The sequence below is a fragment of the Cryptotermes secundus genome, unplaced genomic scaffold (genome assembly GCF_002891405.2).
Source record: "Cryptotermes secundus unplaced genomic scaffold, Csec_1.0 scaffold442, whole genome shotgun sequence".
In the NCBI taxonomy this organism is placed as follows: domain Eukaryota; kingdom Metazoa; phylum Arthropoda; class Insecta; order Blattodea; family Kalotermitidae; genus Cryptotermes; species Cryptotermes secundus.
This window is the reverse complement of record NW_019718275.1, coordinates 480,539-506,184: the sequence shown is the minus strand read 5'-3', so window position 1 is coordinate 506,184 and position 25,646 is coordinate 480,539. Positions and strand designations below refer to the sequence as shown.

General features: G+C 42.4%; 1 protein-coding gene across 2 annotated transcripts in view; it reads right to left on the bottom strand.

Annotated features, from left to right (window-relative positions):
- LOC111875235 (sodium-independent sulfate anion transporter) overlaps positions 1–12,608 on the bottom strand; it is a 46,167-nt gene extending 33,559 nt beyond the window's left edge. For both annotated transcript variants that reach the window (XM_023871333.2, XM_023871298.2), the window contains exon 1: positions 12,534–12,608. In XM_023871333.2, the coding sequence (XP_023727101.1) occupies positions 12,534–12,585 (52 nt within the window). In that variant the 5' untranslated portion in view covers positions 12,586–12,608. The remainder of the gene's footprint in view (positions 1–12,533) is intronic.
- Positions 12,609–25,646: the final 13,038 nt, after the last annotated feature.

Below are 25,646 nucleotides of genomic sequence, written 5' to 3'. Positions count from 1 at the left end.
AAATAAGAATTAATTGGGTTATTATTATTATTAACTTCTATGTGTGTATGTGTATTGCCTTTTCATCACGCGATGGAATAACCATTTGAAATGTACTTATTTTATTTCCTCGCCTGTTAAGGCTAAATTATTGTATTTTTGTTTTCTTTCTTGGAATTGTTACTAATGTACTAGTGCTAACTTTGTAATTGGCCACTGTGCTGTTAAGTTGGCACATAAATAAACACGAATTGAATTGAATTGAATTATCATCATCATTATCATTAGAGGGGGTGGGTTTCCCCATGCACTTAGACCAGTTATTGGTCCATTTTGCGTCCCCCTTTAATTTCTACTGTCGCCATACCTAACCGGTACTGGTGCGTGCTATCAGCACCGTTCAGCCAACGAGGTTGGCCGTCGGTACCTGATATTTTCCCCAATCTAACAGAGGCATTGGAAACTACTTGGGCGGGAAATTGTTGCCTAATTTTGCTCAGAGGTCTCCTAGAGACACATGAGGATCTTTTACGTGCCGTAAAGCTACGACACGGGACCCACGGCTTAAAGTCCCTCCCGGAGGACTTGTTCCCTGAATTTTTCCGCCCTTAAAAATTCCACGACCTCCGCCGGGTGTGAACCCGCGTACCCTGAGTCATGAGGTGGGAACGTTACCCCTAGACTACGGAGGCCGCTTTGATGCTGTTACCTTCACCTGTCTGTTCACTCTTATGGCATAATTTGCAATAAAGAAGAGTCACTTCGTATAGCATGTGTAGAAATAATCCTAACTGCGTAGAATCAAGATATAGATATTCTTTAGATCATACAACCACCGAGATAAGTGATACAGTGATATCTCGTAATGTAAGTTGTAAGCTAATCATCATCATTTTTACATTCCTCTTGTTATTAAGGAAATAATCCGTTTGTTGAATCGTTAAGACCCCAGGTGTCTAATAGTCTCTTCAGTGGCCCTCCTTGGTTTCTTGTTCCCGTCGGTGGATTCTACACTTCATCATTGGTTTGAGGACGTTGCCCCCTTTCAGTCTGTCAACGTATCGCATTCATTTCATCATTATTTAGGGGTACCCGGTAGCTTAGTTGGTTGAGGCACTATACCACAAGCCGGAAGGTCCCGGTTTTGATTCCGGATGAGGTCATTAAAAACAGAAACTCCGTGGCTTGAGTCCGCAAGCGATCTGTACCAACCTAGCGACCGCCGCTAGTCGGCGAAGTTAGTGCCAACTTTTACCGCCTCTGTTGTCTAGTGGTCAGAGTTCCTGGCTACAGATCCAGAGGTCCGGGTTCGATTCCCGGCGCTACCAGATTTTCTAAGAAGTAGTGGGTTTGGAACGGGGTTCACTCAGCGTCTTGAGGTTAAATGGCCCCGGTCTGATCAAGTGGGATTTGTGGTGGAGAAAGTGGCACTGGGGCAGGTTTTCTCCAAGTACTTCGATTTCCCCTGCCAGTTTTCATTCCACCAATTTCTCCGGCACTGTTCCTTTTATAACTAAAATGTGCAGCTAACTTTGAAGCGAAGGAACCGAATTATGACATTCAGCACGGTCCTAAGACACGTCAGAAGAAATATTTTCTATCGAATTAGTCTTAAATATTATTGTTGAAACAACAAAGAACCCTCACCAGGATGACGTTAGACACGCGTACTAATTTTCTAAATTCTCAGTAAAGTATTTGGCGCCGATCACAGTGGGCGCGCGGTCTAAGGCATCAACTACCTTCACTCGCTCGAACACTGGGGTCGTGGGTTCGAATCCCACTCAAGACATGGATGTTTATCTCCGTTTATTCTGTTTCTGTGTGTAGATAGCGGCCTTGCGACGGGCTGATGCCCCGTCTAAGGAGTCCTACCGACTGTGATTAAGAAACTGAAGTGAAACGAAGCGTTTCACGGATGCCCTATGCTCCAAGTGGGAGCAACAGCAATAACGATATAAAGTATTTGACATTTGTAGCTGATTATCAAAGCTACTGGGATTAATAGGCAAGCCGGGTTGGCGCAGTCGGTATATAGCGACTAGTTAATGGGCTGGACGACCGAGGGGTCGGAATTCAAGTCCCCAAAGGGCAAGAATTTTCTCTTCTCCAAGTCGTCCAGACTAGCTCTGGGGCCCATCCAGCCTCGTATCCAGTGGGTACCGAGGGTAAAGCGGCCGGGGTGGGGAGCTGGACACTCATCTCCAGCTAGTGCCAAGGTCAAGAAAATGTGGATATATATATCCACAACCCCATGCGTCTTCATGGCGTAGTGCTTAATTACTTTAGAACAGGGACTACTTTTTTTTTAACGGAATCAATAGAGAGCAGATAAGAAAATGAAGCATTTCGCAGCCCGGGGTGTCAGTGGTACAGATCAATCAGTGGCAAATGTTCTTTGTTTCTTCACCATTGTCTTCAAGTTCTAAGCTTTCAGAGATGAAATAGCTTGGTGTAAGAAGGGTACATCCCTCAGTACAAGGTTCAATGTCCGTATGCAGTTCACATAAAGATAAGTTTCCCTTGACCCTTAGAATTAAATTGAATGCATCATCTTTTGGTCTATGCTGATGATGTAACTTTATTGCTGAAAAACATATAGGCTGTAACTGAAAGTTGCGGACAAACTTTGGACGCGCCACAAACCTATACAGGACATCAAAGAACCCTCTTCTCGAGAACAAGGAGGCACACGTTCGGCCCCCAACAAGAGAAATAATAAGATGGACGACACGAACCCCCTTGGATTACGAATCTCAAGAGAGTTTTAACAAACCAATTCATACATTCATCAGCAATCTGTCAGACGACAGGTCCGCAGTCTCTTCCAGAACAGTTCCTCCACTTAATGTAATCTCAAGCGTCCTCCTTCAAATAAAAATATCCTCTTCTCTTCCCAAGGTCATGCAGCATCTTCTTACGTCTTCTTCCTCGTCTTTTGGGCACTTCTATCCGCCCCTCCGGTTTATTTTGTCTTCAGAGGAAACATCCCGCAACAAACCAGTTATAAATATTTTAATGTATTGGAGCATCTGCTATAGTTGTAAAGACTTTAGATTATACCCAATTGCATATTATTAATATTAAATGTATACATTTTAACTTTCAGAACATGTATTGTAATAGTAGCTTCCAACTGTATTGATGTAAAGTTGTCCCTCTGGTGATGGTCTCTGAAGACCGAAACATGTAAGGGCATAAATAATTGAAATAAGAATTCACCAGTCACACTAGACCGAAGTGTGTAACTTTTCATGATATTGTTAGTGTGACGGACCAGAATGAAACAAATCAAATTGATCATCAAAATTATTTTCATGCTACTTTCTCCCCCCTTTAGTTCGAGGTTCAACTTCGCGAAGACAAAATTAATAAGCGACGGGGTTTGGATTGGAGATTGGGTTTATTGACCACTTCAACACACAACTCACAACTACACCCAATTATAGCGCCAGCGCTGATCTCCACACTTTACATATCACTGTCATATACGCTGTCTTTTTCAGCTCGCAGTGTCTTAGTAGTTTCCTGGTGACGGCTTCTGACAATAGCTAGGCCTCTGCTTCCGGTCTCAAGTCCACTATGGACAGCGGTTTCCTTCCAACTGTCTCTTTTCTTCGTAAACTCCCATGCAGAACTGACTTTCAACCGACAAGCTCACAGGCTGGCGAACATTTCACATCAACCTCCTAGTCTTCTCTTCACAGCCCGACTTTCAACTGAGGACTGAATTCGTTGCTCCAAACCGTCTCGGTTATAACCTTTCGACACGGACTGCGTAGGAAACACCGTTTCCAACAGTTCCGATATTTTTGCATGCGTATCTATGGCTACGGGAACGTGTTTGCCGAACCGTTACCTAGCGGGGGCCATGTATTCTTGCTTATTAAAATCTGTTGCCTTGCAACGAATGTTATTTCATTGTTTGTTTTGCGGTCGCTGCCTAAAAGCGTGTCTATATGCCACAATATATGTAGCGCATTCTTTTGTGTTTCATTGTTTTCATAGCAACAAGCTAAAGAGGGAAAGGAATGTTGTCATTTATCACCATATGGTCGAGTTTATGATGATCGATTATAATTGATATAAACACGTAAAATATTTTGTTGGGAAGAACACGTGTGTTGGTATTAATTAGATCTAAAATGATGTCGTTGATATTTACTGATAAAAATTTACGTAATGTACATCAGATACCTGAAGCACTTCGGTCTTGTCTCCATGTCACGTGTTCTCGTTATAATTAAGTCTCGCATTAGTAAAGTGAACATAAGTATTGCTAGTAGTACTAGTGATACTTGAATTAGTAGTAATAGTGGTCCTGGTGTTAAGGACAGTGTCTGTGGTCCAGTGGTCAGAGTTCCTGGCTACAGATCCGGAGGTCCGGGTTCGATTCCCGGCGCTACCAGGTTTTCTGAGAAGTAGTGGGTCTGGAACGGGGTCCATTCAGCCTCCTGAGGATAATTGAGGAGCTATTTCAAGGAAATACGGCTTCGGTCTAGAAAACCGAAATTAACGGCCGTGGGGATTCGTTGTGCTGACCACGCGACACCCTCTATCCGCTAAAGTTGGCACTAACTTCGCCGACAAGCGGCGGTTGCTCGGTTGGTATAGTTCGCTTTGCGGACTAAAGACGCGGAGTTTTTTTTCTTAGTGGTCCTGGTGGTATGATAATCTACTTGACCTTCAGCACAGTTATCAAGATCAAGTGCGTCCGCATCGCAAGCGATCAATCGATTGCAAAGGAGGCTATACGTATTATTAACCAGTGAAATAATCGATTCATGGTCCCAATGTTGTCGAAATAAACGTGTACTGAAACAATGAAGTTGTTTATTTAGTACGACAGTCTTATGAATACTCATCCCCGTTGACCGAAAAACAAAGTCAGTACCAAATTTTCTAACTATGTGATCTAACAACATAACGTTTCTGTTATTTAAGAGTCTTGTCTGTAGACAATGATTTGTTTTTGCATGAAAGTCATTTTAAGCATCGAAACAGCGTTTAATGCGAATCGGTTTATGCATTATAAAACCTTGTTGTGCTCGCCTAGCAAGAAGATCAGAAAAGAAGATGGAGAAAACTTGAGAGACGAAAGGGGTTTATCCAACACAGAACCCGTTAATATTAGTCACGGAGCCATAAGCACATGACAGTATGTTTTGTTGTGAAAGTCATGCGGAAAGAAATTACAGCAATAATAAGGAAGACTGATTTACTCTGATTGGTTTAACTGTCTCCACGTCGCAATTCTTCTTGCAAGGAACNTCACCGTGGGGAGAGTGGCGGGGCGGGGACTCGCCTATTGCCATAGTAACGCGAGCGCTACGTTACCACCACGTACCGCTGGGGAGGTGGGTGTCCTCCGTTGCGCAACATGTCACAATACATAGTTTGGCTAATATTCCTAGTTAGGAAACCACATTATAAGCTGTCACGTTTACAGTACTCTTGTAATACAGATTTTATATGTGATACATCAATTCATTCATTCATCAATGGTTCTACAGCTCTTTGTTGGGTCCTGGTCTCTTCCTCAGTTTCGTAATCTTTGTTTTACACAGAGTTATGACTCCTTGGATGAGTGATCAGCCCATTATAAGATCGCTACCTACACAGAGGACAAGACAAACACAGAATAAACGCACACAAACATCCATGCCTTGAGTGGGATTCGAATCCGCGATCCGAGCGTTCGAGCGCGTGAAGACAGTTCACACCTTAGACCGCGGGGCCGCTGTGATTGGCTGTGCTACGTGAATAACACGCCATTTACCACCTTTGTTCATAGGTTTACATAGTATACATTCCGATATTATGATACTGTACTGTCTCATGGTAACTAGATTTCATAAGAATGTGTTATCACTAAATTATGAACATGATAATCTAGCAAGGTTGCAAGATTGTTATAAAGTTTGGACATTGGTATCTTTTTTGTTTCTAGCTATTGTTTCTTAGCCGTTGCCACTTCACAGGCCGATAAAAGATCAATGGGTTTTCTGATAAAGAGCATACAATCTTTCTCATCTTATGCGGTACAGAAGACTGGAACCGACGCTGGCACTCTTACGTATGGTTATTGACAGTATAAAATAAAACGTTTCATCATCATCATCAGTAATCTGTCAGACGACAGGTCCACAGTCTCTTCCAAAACAATTCCTCCACTTAATGCGATCTAGAGCTTTCTCCTTCAAATGAAAATATCCTCTTCTGTCCCCAAGGTCATCCAGCATCTTCTTACGTCTTCTTCCTCGTCGTCTTGTCACTTCTATCCGCCCATCTATCTTTCCTTCGATAGCTTCTTTTAGAAGGCAGTTTCTGCGTAAAACATGACCAATCCAATTAGCCTTCCGTTTTCTTATTTCATGTAGGATATTCCTCTGCTCACTGACTCTAATTAACACTTCTTCATTTCTCACATAATCGGTCCAACTGATCTTCTCCATCCTTCTCCAACACCACATTTCGAAACTTTCCAGATGTTTCTGATCTACTGCCCTAAGTGTCCATGTTTCATCCCCATACAGAGCTATGCTCTAAATGTAGCATTTCACTAGTTACTTCCTCAAATTTAAGTCCAATTTGCTGGTAAAAAGATTCTTCTTCTTCTTGCTAAATGCAGCTTTTGCCATGGCAATCCTGGATTTAATTTCACTAGTACACCTTCCACCATCTGTTAAGAAACTACCCAAATATTTAAAACATTTCACATTCTCCAGTTGTTTTTGGTCTACCTTTATTGTGACTATAGAATTAAATCGAAGAGACAACATTATCATTCAACTAAGCATTTAATATTAAATTGTATATATTTTTTACTTTTAGGTTCGTGTATACGCATATAAATCAATAATATCAATCGTATTACCAGAGAACTAATAATTTTACATAAGATTTAATTAGAATATTATTCAGTAAATCGATTAATAATAATAATAATAACACGAATAAATATTTCGCAAACAGATGTGTTACTGTAATCGACAAATTACACTACCTAAAACCTAACTACAATTTCGATTCATGTTTTGTGATTTATCCCGGTAATATGTACCACATTATTTCTTTTCTAAATCTTATGAAACTTCGACTTAAGAGTTGTTCGACATACGAACGGGGCTTTGAAACATAAGCAAATGAAGGATGAGTTGTATATACGCTTATGATATGTTTAATAACGTCTACTTTTATTTCCGCTCCTTGCCTTGTCTCTGTATAGATACCATCAGCAAGATAAAACAAATCAATCATTAATTTAATCTTTTAACGTCAACGACATAAAAGACAATGGGCTGCAATTAGTGGAATTGGTGCCTGTTAGGGAGGTGGAAACTGGCAGGATGTAGGCCTATTCTGTTTTCCTTTAGAGTAAAATTTTCGTAACTAAAACATCAATAAAACATTAAAATACAAGGTTAAAATTATATTAAATAACATAATAAATTACATAAAGACATTAAAATGCAAAGAAAATGGAAAAATTAAAATGAAAACCTTATATAATTTCATGCATTTCATTACTTACTTACTTACTTACCCATGGAGCTGAGCACTTCTTGAGGACCCGCCAATTCTGCAGTTACTCAAGAATTTCCCAGCATTTTATGGAACCCGAAGGTTCATTACCGTGTTCACAAGAGCCCTCCACTGGTCCCAATCCTGAGCCAGATCAATCCAATCCATCCCATCCCATCCTATCTCTCTAAGATACATTTTAATGTTGTCCGCCCACCTACGCCTTGGTCTTCCCATTGGTCTCTTTCCTTCTGGTTTTCCCACCAATATCCTATATGCATTCCTCTTCTCTCCATTCGTGCTACATGCCCTGTCCACCTCGTCCTCCGTGGCTTGATCATTGTAATTATACTTGGAGAAGAGTACAAGTTATGAAGCTCCTCATTATGCAGTTTTCTCCAATCTCCTGTCACTTCATCTCTCTTCAGTCCAAATATTCTCAACACCCTGTTCTCAAACACCCTGTCTCTTTCCTTACCATACGGAAATAAATGGCATGGAATAATTTCACAGCTCCTCAAGTGTAAGAGCGTAGGATTTGAAGTTCTTACAGCAGTGGTTATGGAGAGTTCTCTCTTCTAGGATATAATGCTGTGTAGTTCATTGCTAGTCAACGCACGATTCGGAGTAACCTGCCTTACTTGCCGCCTATATTACGCTGGTTTCTTGCTTGGCGTATTAGTCAACCGTGAAGATGAAGGTGACATGTTACTCCGAAACGTCAGAATACACGCGGTTATAGCCTAGAAAATAGAAATCTTCAAGTGTCACTAACAGTGACCGTTCCCTGCAAAACCAACATGAACGCAGGCTTTGAACTATGACGCGTGTAAAATTTCCAGTTGTGTTTCTGCTAGTAACTTATCGCTTGGATATTGATATTACTGACGAGTTTAAGCAACCTTATGGAATTACATCCATATTCTGAAGACACCTGTTGGAATCTTGGAATGATCTTGCTGTCCTAAAATTTTCATGGTTTTACCCAACCTCCTTATACTTATTTGTTTGACGGATTAAGTCATCTGACCTGTTCCCATTTAAGAATTTATCTGAAACTATGAAGCTTACAGACAATTGGTAGGACTCCTTGGATAAGGGATCAGCCCGCCACAAAACCAGTACCTACACAGTACAACACAAACACAGGAACACACAGGAATATGTGTATGCCTCGAGTGAGATTCGAATCCACGATTCCAGTGTTCGAGCGGGCGAAATATTTCGTTCCTTAGGTACACGGTCACTGTTACCGGCGTTTTATTCAGCATTTGTTTTCTAATTCTTACACAACGCCCTAAAAGAAGATGAAGACAAGGACAGTCTTCCATTTCCTTTTCATTGTCTTCGTATAATCACCATACATCAGATGTGCTGGTTGTTCTTCTTGCTTAAGATTGTGAAAGACCCGGGTCATACCTCGGTTATTCTGTCTTAAGAGTAAAGTGGACATTCTCGGTCTCTTCGGGCGAATACTCAGACAGTTCTTTAAATTAAGCTTCTGCCATTGTTTGCATATAATTTGCTGTTAAACACCACATTGTCGTAACATTTGTCACTATATGTGCCTTCCTACAATTGAATTCCTCCACCTGCTGTGGGCTATCGCACCTCGTAGAGTGAAACTCTCGTCTTCTAGTTCTCATAATCTCTTGTAGATTATTAATTAGGATTAGGACAGATTAACTTATGTTAGGTTATGTGAGATGGGAACCACGGTAGCTCAATCGGTATAGCGACAGACTACTGGCTGGACGACCCGGGTTCTATTCCCGGTAGTGTCCAGACTGGCTCTATGACCTACCCAGTCTCCTATCCAGTGGGTACAAAGGATTGTTTCCTCGTACGTAAAGCGGCAGGGACGTGTAGCTAACCACTCACCTCCATCTAGTGCCAAGGTCAAGAACGGTGGAGCTATACCTCCACTCCCCCATGTGTCTTCCTGGCATATTCATGCACCGAGACAACTTTACCTATATGGGATTATTTTTTTAGTGCTAGTGAGGTGGGACTAAGTCCCTTGTAATGCGGCCACTTCTGGCCTATTGTACCAGCCCCAGATGATAGGCGAGAGCGATTGTGGAGCAATTGGTGGAATGAAGATTGGCAGGAGAAACCGAAATACTCGGAGAAAACCTGCCCCAGCGCCACTTTGTCCTCCACAAATCCCACTTGACCAGACCCTGGATCGAACACGGGCCGCCGCGGTGGAAAGCCAACGATTAACCGTTGGAGCTATGGCACAGCCCTGTATGGGATTAAGTCAGATTCAGCAGTGTGATAGATCAGGTTATGTTAGGCTTGGAGGACGTCGACGGTGATAGACCTATGCTACAGCAAGCTTCTGTCATTTGGCGTTATTTTCAAAGTGAAAATGGAAAGCCTAATGTTGAGGTCATGTCTGTCTGTGTGAACTAATGTCAGGGCATGTGCAGTTGCAGCTACAAACTCCGTGGCTTTATTCTGCAAGAGAACTATACCGACCTAGCGACTGCCGCTTTTCGACGAAGTTAGTGACCGCCTGTGTGGTCTAGTGGTTAGAGTTCCTGGCTACAGACTTAGAGGTCCCGGGTTCGATTCACGGCTCTAAAAGATTTTCTGAGAAGTAATGGGTCTGAAACGGGGTCCACTCAGCCTCGTGAGGATAAGTGAGGAGCTACTTGAATGGAAAAGTAGCGGCTCCGGTCTATAAAACCGAAATTAACGGCCGTTGGGATTCGTTGAGCTGACCACGGTACGCCCTCTATCCGCTAAAGTTGTCAGAGTTGCACCTACTTTCTTCAAATTCGACACTTGAGACGTTCACTAAATTCTGTCACGCTACTCCCGTTTTCAGCCATATTGTTTCATAATAAAGCCTGATTTGTATCAGGTCATAAAGGGACTCTTCCATATACCCTACTAACTGTGCATCCGGTTTTGCCAGAAGAGAGCGCTTTGAAATGACAAAAAAAAAAAAAGCGAAATATTAACATGAATTTAAGAGCAGATTAAATTCGATAAATGATCGCTACCGTTCATGTCAAAATGTCTTATCTTCCTGAGACTATCTAAAGCCTCAAGATTAAGCTATACGGAGCTGTAATTGTAAAGCTCTACATGGGTATGAACTTTATTTGTCTCCATAAGTGAAATACCTAGAATGAAGGTTTTTGAGAACAAATACGGAGAACAATTAGATGTAGGAGAATGGAAATAACAGGAAGTTGGATAAAATTTCGTAATAACGACCTTCATAATTTTAACTCTTTACCTAATATTAATTTTTAATGACTCTTCCAGCCCATTCAGGGCCCTGGCCTCTTATTCAGTTCCGTAAGACGATAGGACTTCTTGGACGAGTGATCAGCTCGTCACAAGGCCTCTACCTAAACACAGGACAACACAAACACAGAATAAACGCATTACACACCAAACATACATGCCTTTAGTGGGATTCGAACCCACGATCCCAGCGTCCGTGCGATCGAAGACAGTTCATGCCTTAGACCGCACGGCTACTGTGACCGGCTTACTTGGTATTAATAGGATGATAAATCAAGAGGAATTGGCATGATACGTAGCACGAACGTAGGAAATGAGAAATGTATGCAACATTTTTATAAGAACACCTACAATGCATAGCTATCACGTGACTAGTATTTTCTGTATGGCCGTAAGAGTAGAACTGTGTTTCCTGCGTTGTCCGTGCCTCGGCTATATAAGATGAGTGCTCTTGCAGCTAAGAGGAGTCCAGAAGAGATTTAGTTGAGTTCCGAGGTTCCAGGGTGATTGAACTAGAAATAGTAAGAAGGCTTCATAGCGTTTTGAAGTGCTACTTTCTGTGTTGAGACCCGTTGCCAGGATACGACTAGTGGAAACTGAGAATCCTAGTGCGTGTGTAATGGTGAACGGGAAAGTGTGTAAATCAGCGATAGCGCTGTATTAATTGTAATTAAGAGAGCTTGTAAACCAAGTGCCAATAAATCCAATGATTCGAAATAGAACCCGTTATTTTCGTCACGCGTACCCTCAGACACTTTACAATATATATAATTAGCCTCAATGTTCTGTCATATATTCAAATAGACGAAGTGTTTACAATATTATATTACACGTATTGAAGATAAGCAGCGACACACACACACACAGAGCCTACACAGAACAATACCTGAACAGCGATAAAACAAGAAGTGGCCGCTGCAGCACTATAGACATAGGGCGAGTACCCCGAGAAATTTTAATTTTTAAAATTTGAAAAAGGAAAAATAACGGAAAATTTAAAGACATTTTAATTTGAATTGAAGTTTTAAAAAGTGCCAATTTTAGAAATCAAATTGACGTGTGTAGATTAACAAAGATTTTATACATACATACAATTGGAAAGACCGGTGTTTTAAATTTTAAACTACTGGCAGTGTAGCAGCTACGTAAGAATATACACCTGATGATGGCCATTTAGGGCCGAAACATGTAGTGTAGAGGAAGGGAAGAAGAAAGAACTACAATTAAATTGTTGCACTTAAGACGGAGTTTGTCTCATATAAAACGAAGTGTCCTATATCGGTTTTGGTCTGAGAGTCCAGAAATCAAGTTCTAGTCCAACATGAAATGTAGTGTAATGGTTCGAAATCCAAGCGACATAAAGTCGATCTATTATGTCGTATGTTAACAGAGGTTATTCGACAAAATCAGTATTAGTAATTTCTGTACTGATTCATAGGAGTATTGTGGTCTTCTGGTTTCTAACGCATTATAGTTCAGTAGGTGCTTATCAACGTTTCGAGGGGACATTCTGTCTCTATCTTCAGCGTATAAGCGACTAGTAACATGTAGGTTGATGCAGTATGTTCATCCGAAATATTGGTAATAACCTACCAGACTACACTGTGTCATAACCACACGTCGACGATACAAGTTTTCACCCAAAATTTCAACTTATGTATAGATGCCCCCTCCATGAATGTCTCCGGTCCTTGAATATGGTTCCGCTGGTACAAACTGTGATTGGACACACATACAAGAATGTGTCAAGATGTGTCATCACTTACCGCTGAGGTCAGGGTCTCGTGTCACGTGGGGTTGCTCCTTGGTGGGCTCCATGCTTGCGTTCTCTCTGCACTGTGGCCGAAGATACACTGCGCTTATATCTCTTTGGTTGCTAGCTAATATTCTTTACCGTTATCAACTCCAAGCTCGTGGGAAGATGTCGCGAGTCCAGTATATCGAACGTACCATCAGAGGGAGTAAGGCTGGAATGGATGGCCACTCTATCTCAAGCGGTTAGTCGCTGGCTTCCCACCGCGGCGGCCCGGGTTCGAGACCACGTCTGGTCAAGTGGGATTTGTGGTGGAAAAAGTGGCGCTGGAGCAGGTTTTCTCCGAGTACTTCGGTTTCCCATGCCAATCTTCATTTCACCAAATTCATCATCAGTGGCCGAGGTGCCGAGTGGACCCAGTTGGACTCCCCCTTAGAAAGACGAAAGAACCGGTTCAGAAAAACGAGGTCCTACAGAGAAGCGGATTATCGGGGTAGCAGGGAGGTTCACAGTTCGAAGCTCAGGGGCCGTACAGTATAAGGAAAATTTGTTGAACAGTATTTTATATATTATGATGGTTTTGTTTCTTGTTTCTCCCAGTGGTTGCGCTGTGTAAGACGCGCGAGTGAAGACTGGCTCGTGGTTTCGAATCCCGTCTAGGACTTAAGCACGGATGTGTTACTACTGCGCCCTCATCTCTCCTTTCTCATAAGCCTTTTAATTTTGGGTTTCTGCCCAGGGATAACTTTCCAGATAAACAATTACAACTTCCAAACCTAGGAATGAAATTATCTGGGAAAGTCGAAAGGGAATGTTCAAACTCCGTGGCCTGTAGTCCACAAGAGAACTATACCGACAGAGCGACTGCATGTCAGCGAAGTTAGTGCCAACTTTTGCGGATAGAGGGTGTCGAGCGGTCAGGGCAACAGATCCCCACGGCCGTTTTAATCTCAGTTTTCTAGACCGGAGCCGCTATTTCCTTAAAATAGCCCCTCAATTATCCTCATGAGGCTGAGTGGACCCCGTTACACACCAACTACTTCTCAGAAATTCTGGTAGCGCCGGGAATCGAACCCGGGATCTCTGGATCTGTAGCCAGGAACTCTTACCACTAGACCACAGAGGCGGTCATAGAGAATGTTCAAAGGAGTGAAAGAAAAATAATTTCAGTATCTTTAAGATTTCAGTGTTGACACGACAATAATTGGAACACAATTATTGCAAGCATTTATTGAAGAGAATTGAGGGAAAACCCGCCAAGGATACCAATAGAAGTGACAAGACTCTATACGCTCATAAATCTTTTCCCAGTATAGAGTTGGCATGCAAACCTTGGGGTACGACGCATGAGAGTTAAATGAAAAAGAGCTAAAAAGTAATTAATTTTTTCTTCGGCTCTCTCCCTCCTCCCCCTAATTAACCATCTTCATGGAATAGAGTCCATCTTGAGAAACTAACAAACGTTCATTTTAGTCAAGAAATTTCCCGCCCGTTACGGAGTCCTCAGGCGTAGTTTCATTGCTATGTTCACAATAGCCAGCTGCTGGGTTATATCCTGAATGCACACTTAGGCTGGGGTCATTTTGTTTTTTGTGGCGCTACAGCCCCAATTTGGGTTGTGGCCTACCTCCATGAAACTCTCCGTTCACTTCGGTTTACTAGATCTTACACATTCGGTAGAACTCCTTGGGCGAATGATCAGCTCGTCACAAGGCCTCTACCTGTAGACAAACACAGAAAACGCACACAAACATCCATGCCCTGAGTGGGATTCGAACCCACGACCCCGGCTTCCGAGCGAGCGAAGACAGTACATGCCTTAGACCGCTCGGCTACCGTGACCGGCAGTGTATAAGAATAATATATAAGAATTCAGTTCGTACCTCACAGGAAACAGATCCGAACCCACGGTCCCGGCTTCCGAGCGAGCGAAGACAGTGCATGCCTTAGACCGCTCGGCTACCGTGACCGGCAAGGCTGGGATCATACGAGCGCACAAAGTACGTCCGTTGCAATGAACGTACTTTATGACGGACGTTGTTGAGGACACCAAACAGTTGCAGAATGCGGTGCGTAGTGTTTTTGTCTGCAATGGAGCCACAAGATAGCGTAGCATTCGCCTCTCTTGTTTATTTCTACAACGGACGTCACGACGTTCGTTACTACGGACGCATTTTGTGCGCTCATGTGGCCCCAGCCAGATGACGAGACCTCTACTGTCGGCTGGAAGGTGTCTCTCTCCCACGGAGTAATTGTAAACTTAACAGATTCAGCAGAGTGTTCTGTACCTTATATTTATTGTAGTTCAAAAACAATGAGATGGGCAGGGCATGTAGCAGGCACGGAATGATGAGAAATGCGTAGAAGATTTAGTTCGATACATTTGAAACCCCCAAACATGACCACACCTTAATTCTTTTAGATACATTTTAATAATATCCTCCCATTTAGGGTATACAAAATGGTATGTTATCTCAGTAAGATTACAGAAACTATATAACAGGGCAGGGGCACGCTGTAGCGTAGTTGCTTGAGGCACTATGCTACAAGCCGGGAGGTCATGGGGTCGATTCCAAATGAGGTCATTGGATATTTAATTAGCCTATTCCTTCAGCTGCACTGGCCCTGGGGTCGACTTAGCCTCTAACAGAAATGAGTACCAGGAATCTTCCTGGGTGTAAAGGGCGGCCGGCGCGTAAGGCTGACAACGTCACAGCCATCTGTGAGCCGATTGTCTAGAAAATGTGGGAGCCTCGACGTCTCACAACCCTATGGGCCTCTACAGCCTGTTACAGGGATAGCTTTACCTTTTTCCATGTAATAGGGCAGGTAGATATTACGGGTACTGAACACTGACTTTCGCTGATTGGTCCAACTCCTATCACGTGATAATCCTTTCTACCCTGTAACTCGCAGCCATGCGCCGTGTTCTTTGAATCCTAGAATAAAGCACAGAACTCAGCGGTATCTGATCTGATCTTCTGAAGAGAGTGGATGTCATGTAAACAATCCAGATTTTTTGTTACACGTGATCTCAATCAAAACAATTCAGCTCAAGGTTAACTTTCCTGTCTCAAGTATGGGAAGTCCGCAGTGATAATGACTTGTTGGACTTTGGACATTTTGTTTTACTTCTTGAAAATACAGAGAGTGACCTTCAGGGCGTTTCTATTGTATTGTTTGCGTCACAATTATGTGTCATCGTAGTCTGCTTCTGTACTTACTTCTCCCTGTGTCTTAGTTATCAATAATTGGCTAACTAAAAATGACTTCATGAAACTGAGCCCTTCTTGAGAAGCCGTCAGTGCTGCAGCTACTCAGGAAATTCCCAGCATGTTATAGAACCTAAAGGTTCATTACTGTGACAAGAGCCTCTCATTGGTCCCTATCCTGAGCTAGATCAATCCAGTCCATACCATCCCATCCTATCTGTCTAAGATCAATTTTAAAATTCTCCACCCGCCTACATCTTGGTCTTCCTAGTACTATCTTTCCTTCTGGCATTTCCATCAATATCCTATATGCACTCCTCTTCTCCCCATTCCTGCTACATGCCCCGACCACCTCATCCTCCTGGACTTGATCATTGTAATTATACTTGGAGAAGAGTACAAGTTATGAAGCTCCTCATTATGCCGTTTTCTCCAACCTCCTGTCACTTCATCCCTCTTTGGTCCAAACATTCTCCTCAGCACCCTGTTCTCAGACACCCTCAGTCTATGTGAGTCCTTAATATCAGAGACCAAGTTCCATATCCATAGAGAACCACAGGCAAAATTGTAGTTTTATGTATCCTAATTTTTATGTTTTTAGACAGCAGACGGTAGTTAGGTGGGTCCATTGTCATCACGGCATGGCGCGTCCTCAGGTTGTAGATGGAGAAGACGTCCTCCAGATATGGAGGGTAGCGGCGAATATATTGAATAAGCAGTCGCGGGCAACCAATAAGGGGTGGTCCTCCAGCTTGGGTGTTGGGCGTGGGGCTAACAACTCTTCACCGTAAAAAATTAACTTGTTATGAAATGTTACAAAGGGCCTAGGACCTAGCTGTTAATAACCAATATAAAAATATCTCAGTGCAACCACCAGATTCTAGCTTTAAATTATGTAATTTATTTAATTATTTCTCACCAAGCAGGTTAGTGTAGTGGTGACGCTCTAAAGGTACTCGGGTGTAACCTAGGCGAGGATACCAGCAACTAAGTGTTATTTCCGTGGTTTTCCTCAGTCCCTCCAGGCAAATATTTGGATAATGCTCTCAATTAGATCACTACCGCTTGCTTTAAAATCCTTTTCATGTCGTCATTCACCGCTGTGTGGTAGTGATAGTGAATAATCCACAACCAACAAATTTCTCAGACTGAGTTAAGTAACGCAAATTCGAACGACCTAAGAATGGACAGATGTACTTCAGCTTGGAATGGACATATTTTATAAACGTGTTTATGCACACATGTTCCAAAAGCTGGATTTTTCAGTCTTTCTCATTAGGTTTGCTCTCCATTCAGTGTTCCTGTGCTGCAGTGTCACAAAAACAGCCGTGTTACCATTAAAATACGGCACAGAGTTAGAAAACATGTACTTGTCTTTGTTCTTTGTTAACTATCTACCGTACAGAAAAATGTTTAAAATAAGAGTTGTAGATCCGTTGGGCAGGGCATGTAGCAGGCATGGAAGAAGAGGCATCGATATAGGATTTTGGTGGGAAAACCAGAAGGAATGAGACCACTAGGAAGACCTAGACATATGTTGGAGGATAATATTAAAGCGGATCTTAGATAGGTTGACGTGGTGTGGACCGGATTCATCTGTCTCAGGTTAGAGACCAGTGAAAATATGTTATGAACACGGTAATAAACCTTCAGATTTCATAAAATGTTTGGAAATTCTTGAGTAGCTGAGCCACTGACGGCTTGTCAAGATGAACTCAGCTCCACGGAGTTAGTTAGATATTAATTACGTACGCGCTGTATGCTTTATTCATGCGTCAGGTTTTTGTACAGTAATTTGATTTGAAATATCCAATTATTTTAATTTGAGCTTCGCGTAAGTAGCAGTCCATATGGACGAATATAAATTTTTCCGACTTTTTTTTATCGTATATGTGGCTTTATTTCTTAATGGTTCTATCTCCACATTTATTTTTGGTATAGAGAGAAAGAGAACACTATTTCAAACACGAATAATGAAAATGGGGGACAGAAAGAGAGGGAACTATTAGTCTAATTTGTGGCGTAATTTTGCTCAGCGTAATCATGGATATGCAGCCGTTATGCCCTAAAGAACCCGAAAAGTAACGGAAATTTGAGATATAACCATTACTAACTAAAGCTACTATATATGCATCATGTTTGACTTACTAGCTCAGCGGTTAGTCTCTGGCTTCCCACCGCGGCGGCCCGGGTTCGATCCCGGCGTCTGGTCAAGTGGGATTTGTGGTGGACAAAGTGGCGCTGGGGCAGGTTTTGTCCGAGTACTTCGGTTTCCCCTGCTAATTTTCATTCCGCCAATTGCTCCACAATCACCCTCACCTATCGTCTGGGGCTGGTACAATAGGCCAGAAGTTGCCGCAGTACAAGGGACTTAGTCCCACCCCACTAGCAATAAAAAATAATAGGATTGCGACGTTTTTCTTTGTTTTCGTTGGAATCTCTTAGTCGTGTAAGACATGTATGGGACATTAATGGAATCTTCCGAACGACTTGAGACGTAAATCCAGGAGATAACATGACATTACCTACTGTGATGAGTCGGGGTAACTAAATCGTTATAAAGACTGGGGTCCATCCAAAGTCCCAAACAATGGGTAACCGTGACTCCTTTGGTAGTTTTGTGTTGACGGCTCCGGTCCATTTATAATGGCGAGATTATGAAAGAATGGAAATCTACTTCGATTGCCTTACTGTATCTCCATAGCACAATAAAAGCTTTAGTTGTTACTCACCAGCTATGAGCATGACTGGTCAAGCAAGACAAGCCGTAGTTAGGGCCCCCTATCTGTGTTCTGAATGGCGTGAGGTAGCCACGTGAAATTCTTCAGATGTGCCATCATTTCTTGTCGAGTCTATTCAAGTCTATGGTTTCACTTTCATTTCTATTGTAACTGTATTTTCCATTATCCGTATGACTTTTGCGTGACAAACTTTATCCTAAAGAAGAAGTTCTGGGAAAAAAAACTAGTCACCTACTTTCGTTTAATACGACTCGGACCGTCTAGAAAACGAAATGCCTAGTGGATACTCATACAGACACACAGAGTGATGGGAATGATTTTTGAAGTAGGACGTTGAGACGGGCTTAAGTGCTATGATACATACACCAAGTTTCATAAAGATTGGTTCCGGCGTTTAAAAGTTAATAAGAGTGACACACAGGGAGTATAAGGATCGCAAAGCTGCTTTTATTTTATTTTTTTTTAATATGGAACGTAGGCTAAAATGCTTTCGATGACGTTTCTTTTTCTGTCTATTTTGGACAGTGAAACAGCTCACTGCTGGCTGAAATTAATGTTTTTAACATGTGAACCAACATTCTAGATAAAATCAATTTTGATACATACAAACAACGCAGATTTGACTATCTGTGAAAGATAAATGAAATTATAAAGTTACCTCACAACATAACCAATAAACCGAACTATAATTCGACGAAAATAATGGGTATGAACCTATTGAAGCCCAGTGATTCTGTATATACCACATGCTTCAACATGCTGTAAATCTGCGTTCTGCTCATAGAGTGCATTTGTGTTCCGTATGGTTCTCACAATAAACAGCTACTGTTTCCCTAAACAGCATTAAGGGGCTAGTCTTTGTAGCGTACACGTAATATGTTTCCTGTGAGGTACGAACTGAATTTTTATATGATTTAGAAGAAATTCAGTCTTTAAAAGCTAAAAGGTTGATTCATTCAGTTTTAATATTCTTTTATTTTCTTGTGCAGTCTGTTTTACAAACTATTTTTTAGAATTTATTTATTTTGAGAGGAATTGTTCTACGTTTCATCAAGTTGAAGTTGGCTTATCCACAATTATCCTATTCGCAGCAATCGGAACTAAAATTCCGACCAATTGACTTTAATATGTTACTTTTTTCTTTTGCATGTTTGTGGTAAGGTGTTGCAAACACACTCGTATTAGCTTCATCATAACCCTAATTTGCTTGTGTCTCTATCCTTCTGTGTGCTTGTAACAATTCTGTAACATAGTAACGAATTTTCATAAAATTTGTCGAAATATTATAATTTTGGTTAAAGTCGGAAAATACTCGTAAATAGCGAACCTTTTGCATTAAGACACATTAATTTCTGCAAGTGTCTTGAACGTAACACTCCTGCAATTTGGTGAATATTCGTCAGAGTGAGAATGGTTTTGTGAAATATGTTGTAGAGGAAAATTTAATAATTTAATTTTAGTACGTTTTTCTTAAGTCTTTCGTTTTTCGAAATAATTACACAAAAACAACCGAGTGCACCAGAATTGGTGGATATGTCTACTTTCTTTATTTTGTTGTTATGAGCCTGAAATTACGCTTCCATTTCTGAAAATAAGGGTGGGGTAAATACTTCCGGCCGGTCACGGTAGCCGAGTGGTCTAAGACATGTCCTGTCTTCGCTTGCCCGGACGCTGGGATCGTGGGTTCGAATCCCACTCAAGGCATGGATGTTTAGTGTGTGTGTATGGGTTTATTCTGTGTTTGTGTTGTCCTGTGTTTAAGCAGAGGCCTTGCGACGTGCTGATCACTCATCCAAGGAGTCCTACCGTCTGTGGAAATGATCAGCGAAACTGAGAAATCAGCCCTGTTCTTCAAAGTGGGAGCGAGAGGAGACAAAATACTGCCGACAAAAAAAAACCGTTGAACCTAGAAATTGACGATATTAGCTAGATAGGTTAAAAACTAAATAAATAAATTTTTTGCTAACTAACCTATCCGGTATAGAAAACCGAGATTAACAGCCATGGGAGTCCGTTGCGCTGACCACGCGACACCCTCTATCCGCAAAAGCTGGCATTAACTTCGCCGACAATCGGCGGTCGCTCGGCCGGTATAGTTCGCTTGTGGTAACTCTGTGGAGTAAGAGTCCTTGAAAAGCTGGTAGTCGCTAATATAGTTATAATATTTCCCGTCCTTTATGAAATAGAATTTATAACCGTATTCATAATAGCTAGCCCACTATCCAGAGGCAGAGCAGAGCTTTTATTACTCTTCGACGTTGAAGACGGACACATTACGTATCTCCGAAACGTCGGTATTTTTCCCCATACTACACAGAGTTAAATCACAGAAGATAGTACTGTTCATTGTCATCGATGTGAGAACATGAAATCTAAAGCAGAGAAGTTGTTTTTCTCAAAAAACAAAAGAAATTACGACAGAATTATTACTTCATTGAGAAACCACATATTAACGACCCTTCCACTTACAGATAAGCCGATTTCATTGTCGTAATCTAAGTTCAGTTGCACTGGCGCGTTTTGTATAGAGTACACTGCCTTTCAGAGCTTTGTCCCCTGATGGCCCCGACTGATACGCCTTTATCATTCAGTTGACAACAGTGTATGAGCGTTGTTCCTATCTATCTACTTATCTGTCTATCTATCTATCTGTCTATCTGTGGATCTACAGCCCTTGTGGCGCGGCCCCTTTAGGTCTTATTAGTACGAGGACAGTTGTTAGTGTGTACTGCCTGACGATGCCTCTATAAGCCCAAAGATGTAGCGCACTGTCATACCATTAAAATAATAAACTCATTATACACAGTAAATATGAATGAGATTTTAACAGTTGTTGAGACGGATAAAAATAATAAAGAAATATAAATTAATACAACAGGATGCACTACTTTAAGAGAAAAATATGACATTCGGGAAATGTTACAAACAAAATAAGTTACTGTACATGATGATTAGAAAATTTGACACGTATGGGGGATGGATTTGCAAGATGTTTATAAACATTTTTGTTAGGCAGACAGTGAGGCCGCGCCATAACTCAAGCAGTTAGTCACTGGCTTCGGCCCGGGTTCTATGCCGGGTCTGGTCAAGTGGGATTTGTGATGGACAAAGTGGCGCTTGGGCAGGTTTTCTCCGAGTACTTCGGTTTCCCTGCCAATCTTCATTCCACTGATTGCTCCACAATCACCCTCACCTATCATCTGGGGCTGGTACAATAGGCCAGAAGTGGCCGCAGTTCAAGGGACTTAGTCCCACCCCACTAGTAATAAAGAAAAAACGTAGACAGTGCTTCATATATTCTCCGCTTGTTGTCTGCGATTTCTTTAATTCTTCTTGCCATTTCAAATGTTCATCAACGATTAAAATCGCTATAATATGTAATGCCATATTAGAGGTAAAATTTGTTAATTGCCCTGCATATTGAACAGAAAGTTTCCAGAACACAGGGTACAAAAATGACAGGTGGTTTTTATCTTCAGCCGTCCGGATGTATATTGAGCAACGTATATAATGAAAAGCTATGAAAGACTGTTACGTTCTGCGAATCGATTGAAGTTGTTGTGGTTAAAAAAGGAAGAACAAGAAAAAGAAAGACATGGTCACCGGTTCGTGCAAAGAGATTTACGTAACCATCGTTACTCAGCTCTCGCTCTGCTTAGAGATGAGCATGTCATTGAGTCTGCTGCAGTTATTTCTTTTCCCTAACTCTAGAGGTCGGAACATGCTACTACGTGCAGACAAGGTCGTGGGCCCACGCAGTCTCACATCCGGAGATACGGCGGCCGGAACGTGAATCTATCACTCTCATCAATCTACTGCCATTGTTATGAGTGAATAAATGTAAAGGTAAAATTGTCCCTATGGCACCACGCCATGGAGACGTATGGAAGAGTGGAAGTATAGCTCCACTATTCTTAATCTCTGTATTAGATGGAGGTGAATGGTCAGATTCATGCCCCGGACGCTTTAATCCCGGGGAAAGGGTCCTTGGTACCCAGTCCTCCCCATTCCGAGAGGTCATTATATTTCTACCAAGAGAAATAAGGCGTTCAGCTGCAAGTCACAGGGATCGTAGTTCCTTTGTTTAAAATGTTCTTGTCAACGCAAAGAGCCTATAGTTTTTCTTATTGCTAGGGGGCTGGGACTAGGTCCCTTGTACTGCGGCCACTTCTGGCCTATTATTGTACCAGCCCCAGATGATAGGTGAGGGTGATTGTGGAGTAATTGGTGGAATGAAGATTGGCAGGGGAAACCGAAGTACTCGGAGAAAACCTACCCCAGCGCCACTTTGTCCACCAGAAATCCCACTTGACCAGACCCGGGATCGAACCCGGGCCGCCGCGGTGGGAAGCCAGCAACTAATCGATTGAGCTATGGCGCGGCCTGAGCCTATAGTTACTAAAAACATGGGTGTTCTGTGCAACATTAAAAAATAAACCGTTGCAATATGAGGATTTAATTACGAACACGATTTTTCTCTCACTTTCATGAAATATTGACACTCGGATGGAGAAGAGATTTTATTTGGTGTTGGCGCCACCAAAGCCGGGATAGCTCAATCGGTATGGCAGTGGGCTGGACAACCGTGGTTCAATTCCCTACAAGAACAAGAGGTTCTTCTATTCTCCATAGCGTCCAGACCGTATGTGAGACTCACGCAGCCTATCAAATGGATATCGAGAGTTCTTTCCCCTCGGTTAAAACGGCTGGGGCGTGAAGCTTGACATTCACATTCATCTAGCGCAGAGGTCAAGAATGGTGTGGCTGTACCTGCACTTGCCTATACGTCTTGATGGCGTCGGTACTTAATTAATTAAGCACAGAGACAAATTTATCTTTACCTGCCACCACCTCTCCTGACAATCAGCCGCCACTGATTTGTAGTTAAGTTGTCGGCATCTATTCAAAGAGCAGTGTGACCAATTGGCAACGCGGGGACTATCCGAGAGGAGAGAGGTAGCTGGGTGGGAGGAGACGAAAATTGATTTCTGCGTCGCGTCAGGCACTTGTAAGTCCATTCCCACATACATATCCATAGGGTGAGGCTTGGGCACAAGGACAAGGCTTTCTTGCAACAGAATCAGACTGCCCTTGAGGTCCAGTGTCAAGATGGTCTAATTTTCTGCGCAAGTACGTGTATCCGTCTTCTTCTTGTTTGGGTGTCACCTTGTCTATATACGGCCGCCTCTGTGGTCTAGTGGTCACAGTTCCTGGCTACAGATACAGAGAGTAGTGGGTCTGGAACGGGGTCCACTCAGCCTCCTGAGGATAACTGAGGAGCTATATCAAAGAAATAGCTGCTCCTGTCTAGAAAACCGAGATTAATGGCCGTAGGGATTCGTTGCGCTGACCACGCGACACCCTCTATCCGCTAAAGTTGACACTAACTTCGCCGACAAGCGGCGGTCGCTCGGTCGGCATATTTCGCTTGCGGACTAAAAGTCACGGATTTTTTGAAGTCTAGTTATATTCATTTATCGTTTATTTAACGGCACTTTAAATATGTAAGATTATATAGCATCGAATGATAGGTTGATTACTGAATAATGAATTGGAAGGAACATGGAAGAAAGCGGCCATGCCATAATCCTGGAGGTGCTGAAGAAAACTACGAAATACCCAAGGTACGATATCCGGTCTCCGAACCGAGGTTTGAACACGAGGACTCGTGAAAGCGAAGCAGGAGTGCTACGCACTCAACCAAGATGGTTAGGTCTATCCTCTTTCGTTTCGGAATTAACTACTGAAACTATGAATCCTTTTTAGACATTTAAGAGCGGTGATGTATCGGAAACATAACTTTTTCCATCAAGGTGACTTCCTAGTCATATATATATCTCTGTTTCACTCTGAACATGAAGGATGCCCTAATCGCAAGAGTCAAAGAGTGCGGTAAAAGCTGTTACAAAGATACTAGAACTCACTAGTACTTCTGCACCTCCAGAAACAATAACATCTTCTGTGTAATATCAGTGAAAACAGTTTACCTTGTGAAGAAAGCAGTCTCTTCTGGGATTTGGCACCGTGTATATGTGGTGTTAACCGACGTTTCGGAGGAACGTATCGCCTCCATCTTCAGGGTAGAAGAAAAAGTATAAGAAATCTGCAAGCGACANCTTCTACCCTGAAGATGGAGGCGATACGTTCCTCCGAAACGTCGGTTAACACCACATATACACGGTGCCAAATCCCAGAAGACTGCTTTCTTCATAGTCACCGCCGTGAAAGCCTCAAATCTTACATAGATTACCTTGTGTCTGTCCGTGTGCCTTCAATGGACAACCTCTTCCCCTTGTTCCATAATCACACACGCATATGTCTGGTCTTACGTCTGCCTGGTAATTGAGAAGTTCCGGTATTCGGTTTCAAGGCCTCCTTTAATTAGGCATCATCCAACCTTAGGTATGTTAGTAGGAATAGCTAGTAAGCTTAGTAACTGTAAGGTCGCTGCTTCGAATTGCACCTACAGCAAACCTTAAAAGTAAAGCAATTCCTATAACAGGCCATGAAGGCCCATAGGGTTGTGAGACGTTGAGGGTCCCATATTATCTAGACAGTCGGCTCAAAGATGGCGGTAAGGTTGTCAGCCTTAAAGCGCCGGCCGTGCTATACTCCCCAGGAAAATTATTTATTTAATTCCTGGTACTCATTTCTGTTAGAGGCTGAGTGAACCCCAGGGCCATAGGATTAGGTCAATTGAAAAAAATCCAGTGACCTCATCGGGATTTGAACCCGCGACCTTCTGACTCGTAGCATAGTGCCTTAACCACTACGCTACCGCGTGCCCCACAGCAAACCTTATGTACTTTAAATTTTACATCATATCTTTTCATAATAATTTAATTTCTTAGTTATGAGAGCCTAACTGTCTGGTTGGGCACTATGCTACAACCCGGAAGGTCGCGGGTTCGATTCCCGATGACGCCATTGGATTTTTCAATTGACCTAATCTTTCCAGCCGCACTATGGCCCTGAGGTCTACTCAGCCTCTAACAGAAATGACTACCAGGAATCTTTCTGGGGTTAAAGGACGGCTGACAAACTCACCGCCATCTGTGGACCGTTTGTATAGAAAATGTTGGAGCCTCGACGTCTCACAACCATATGGGCATCCACGGCCTGTTACAGCGATACATTTACCTACCTTTTAAAACGGAGACATGACACTGTCTC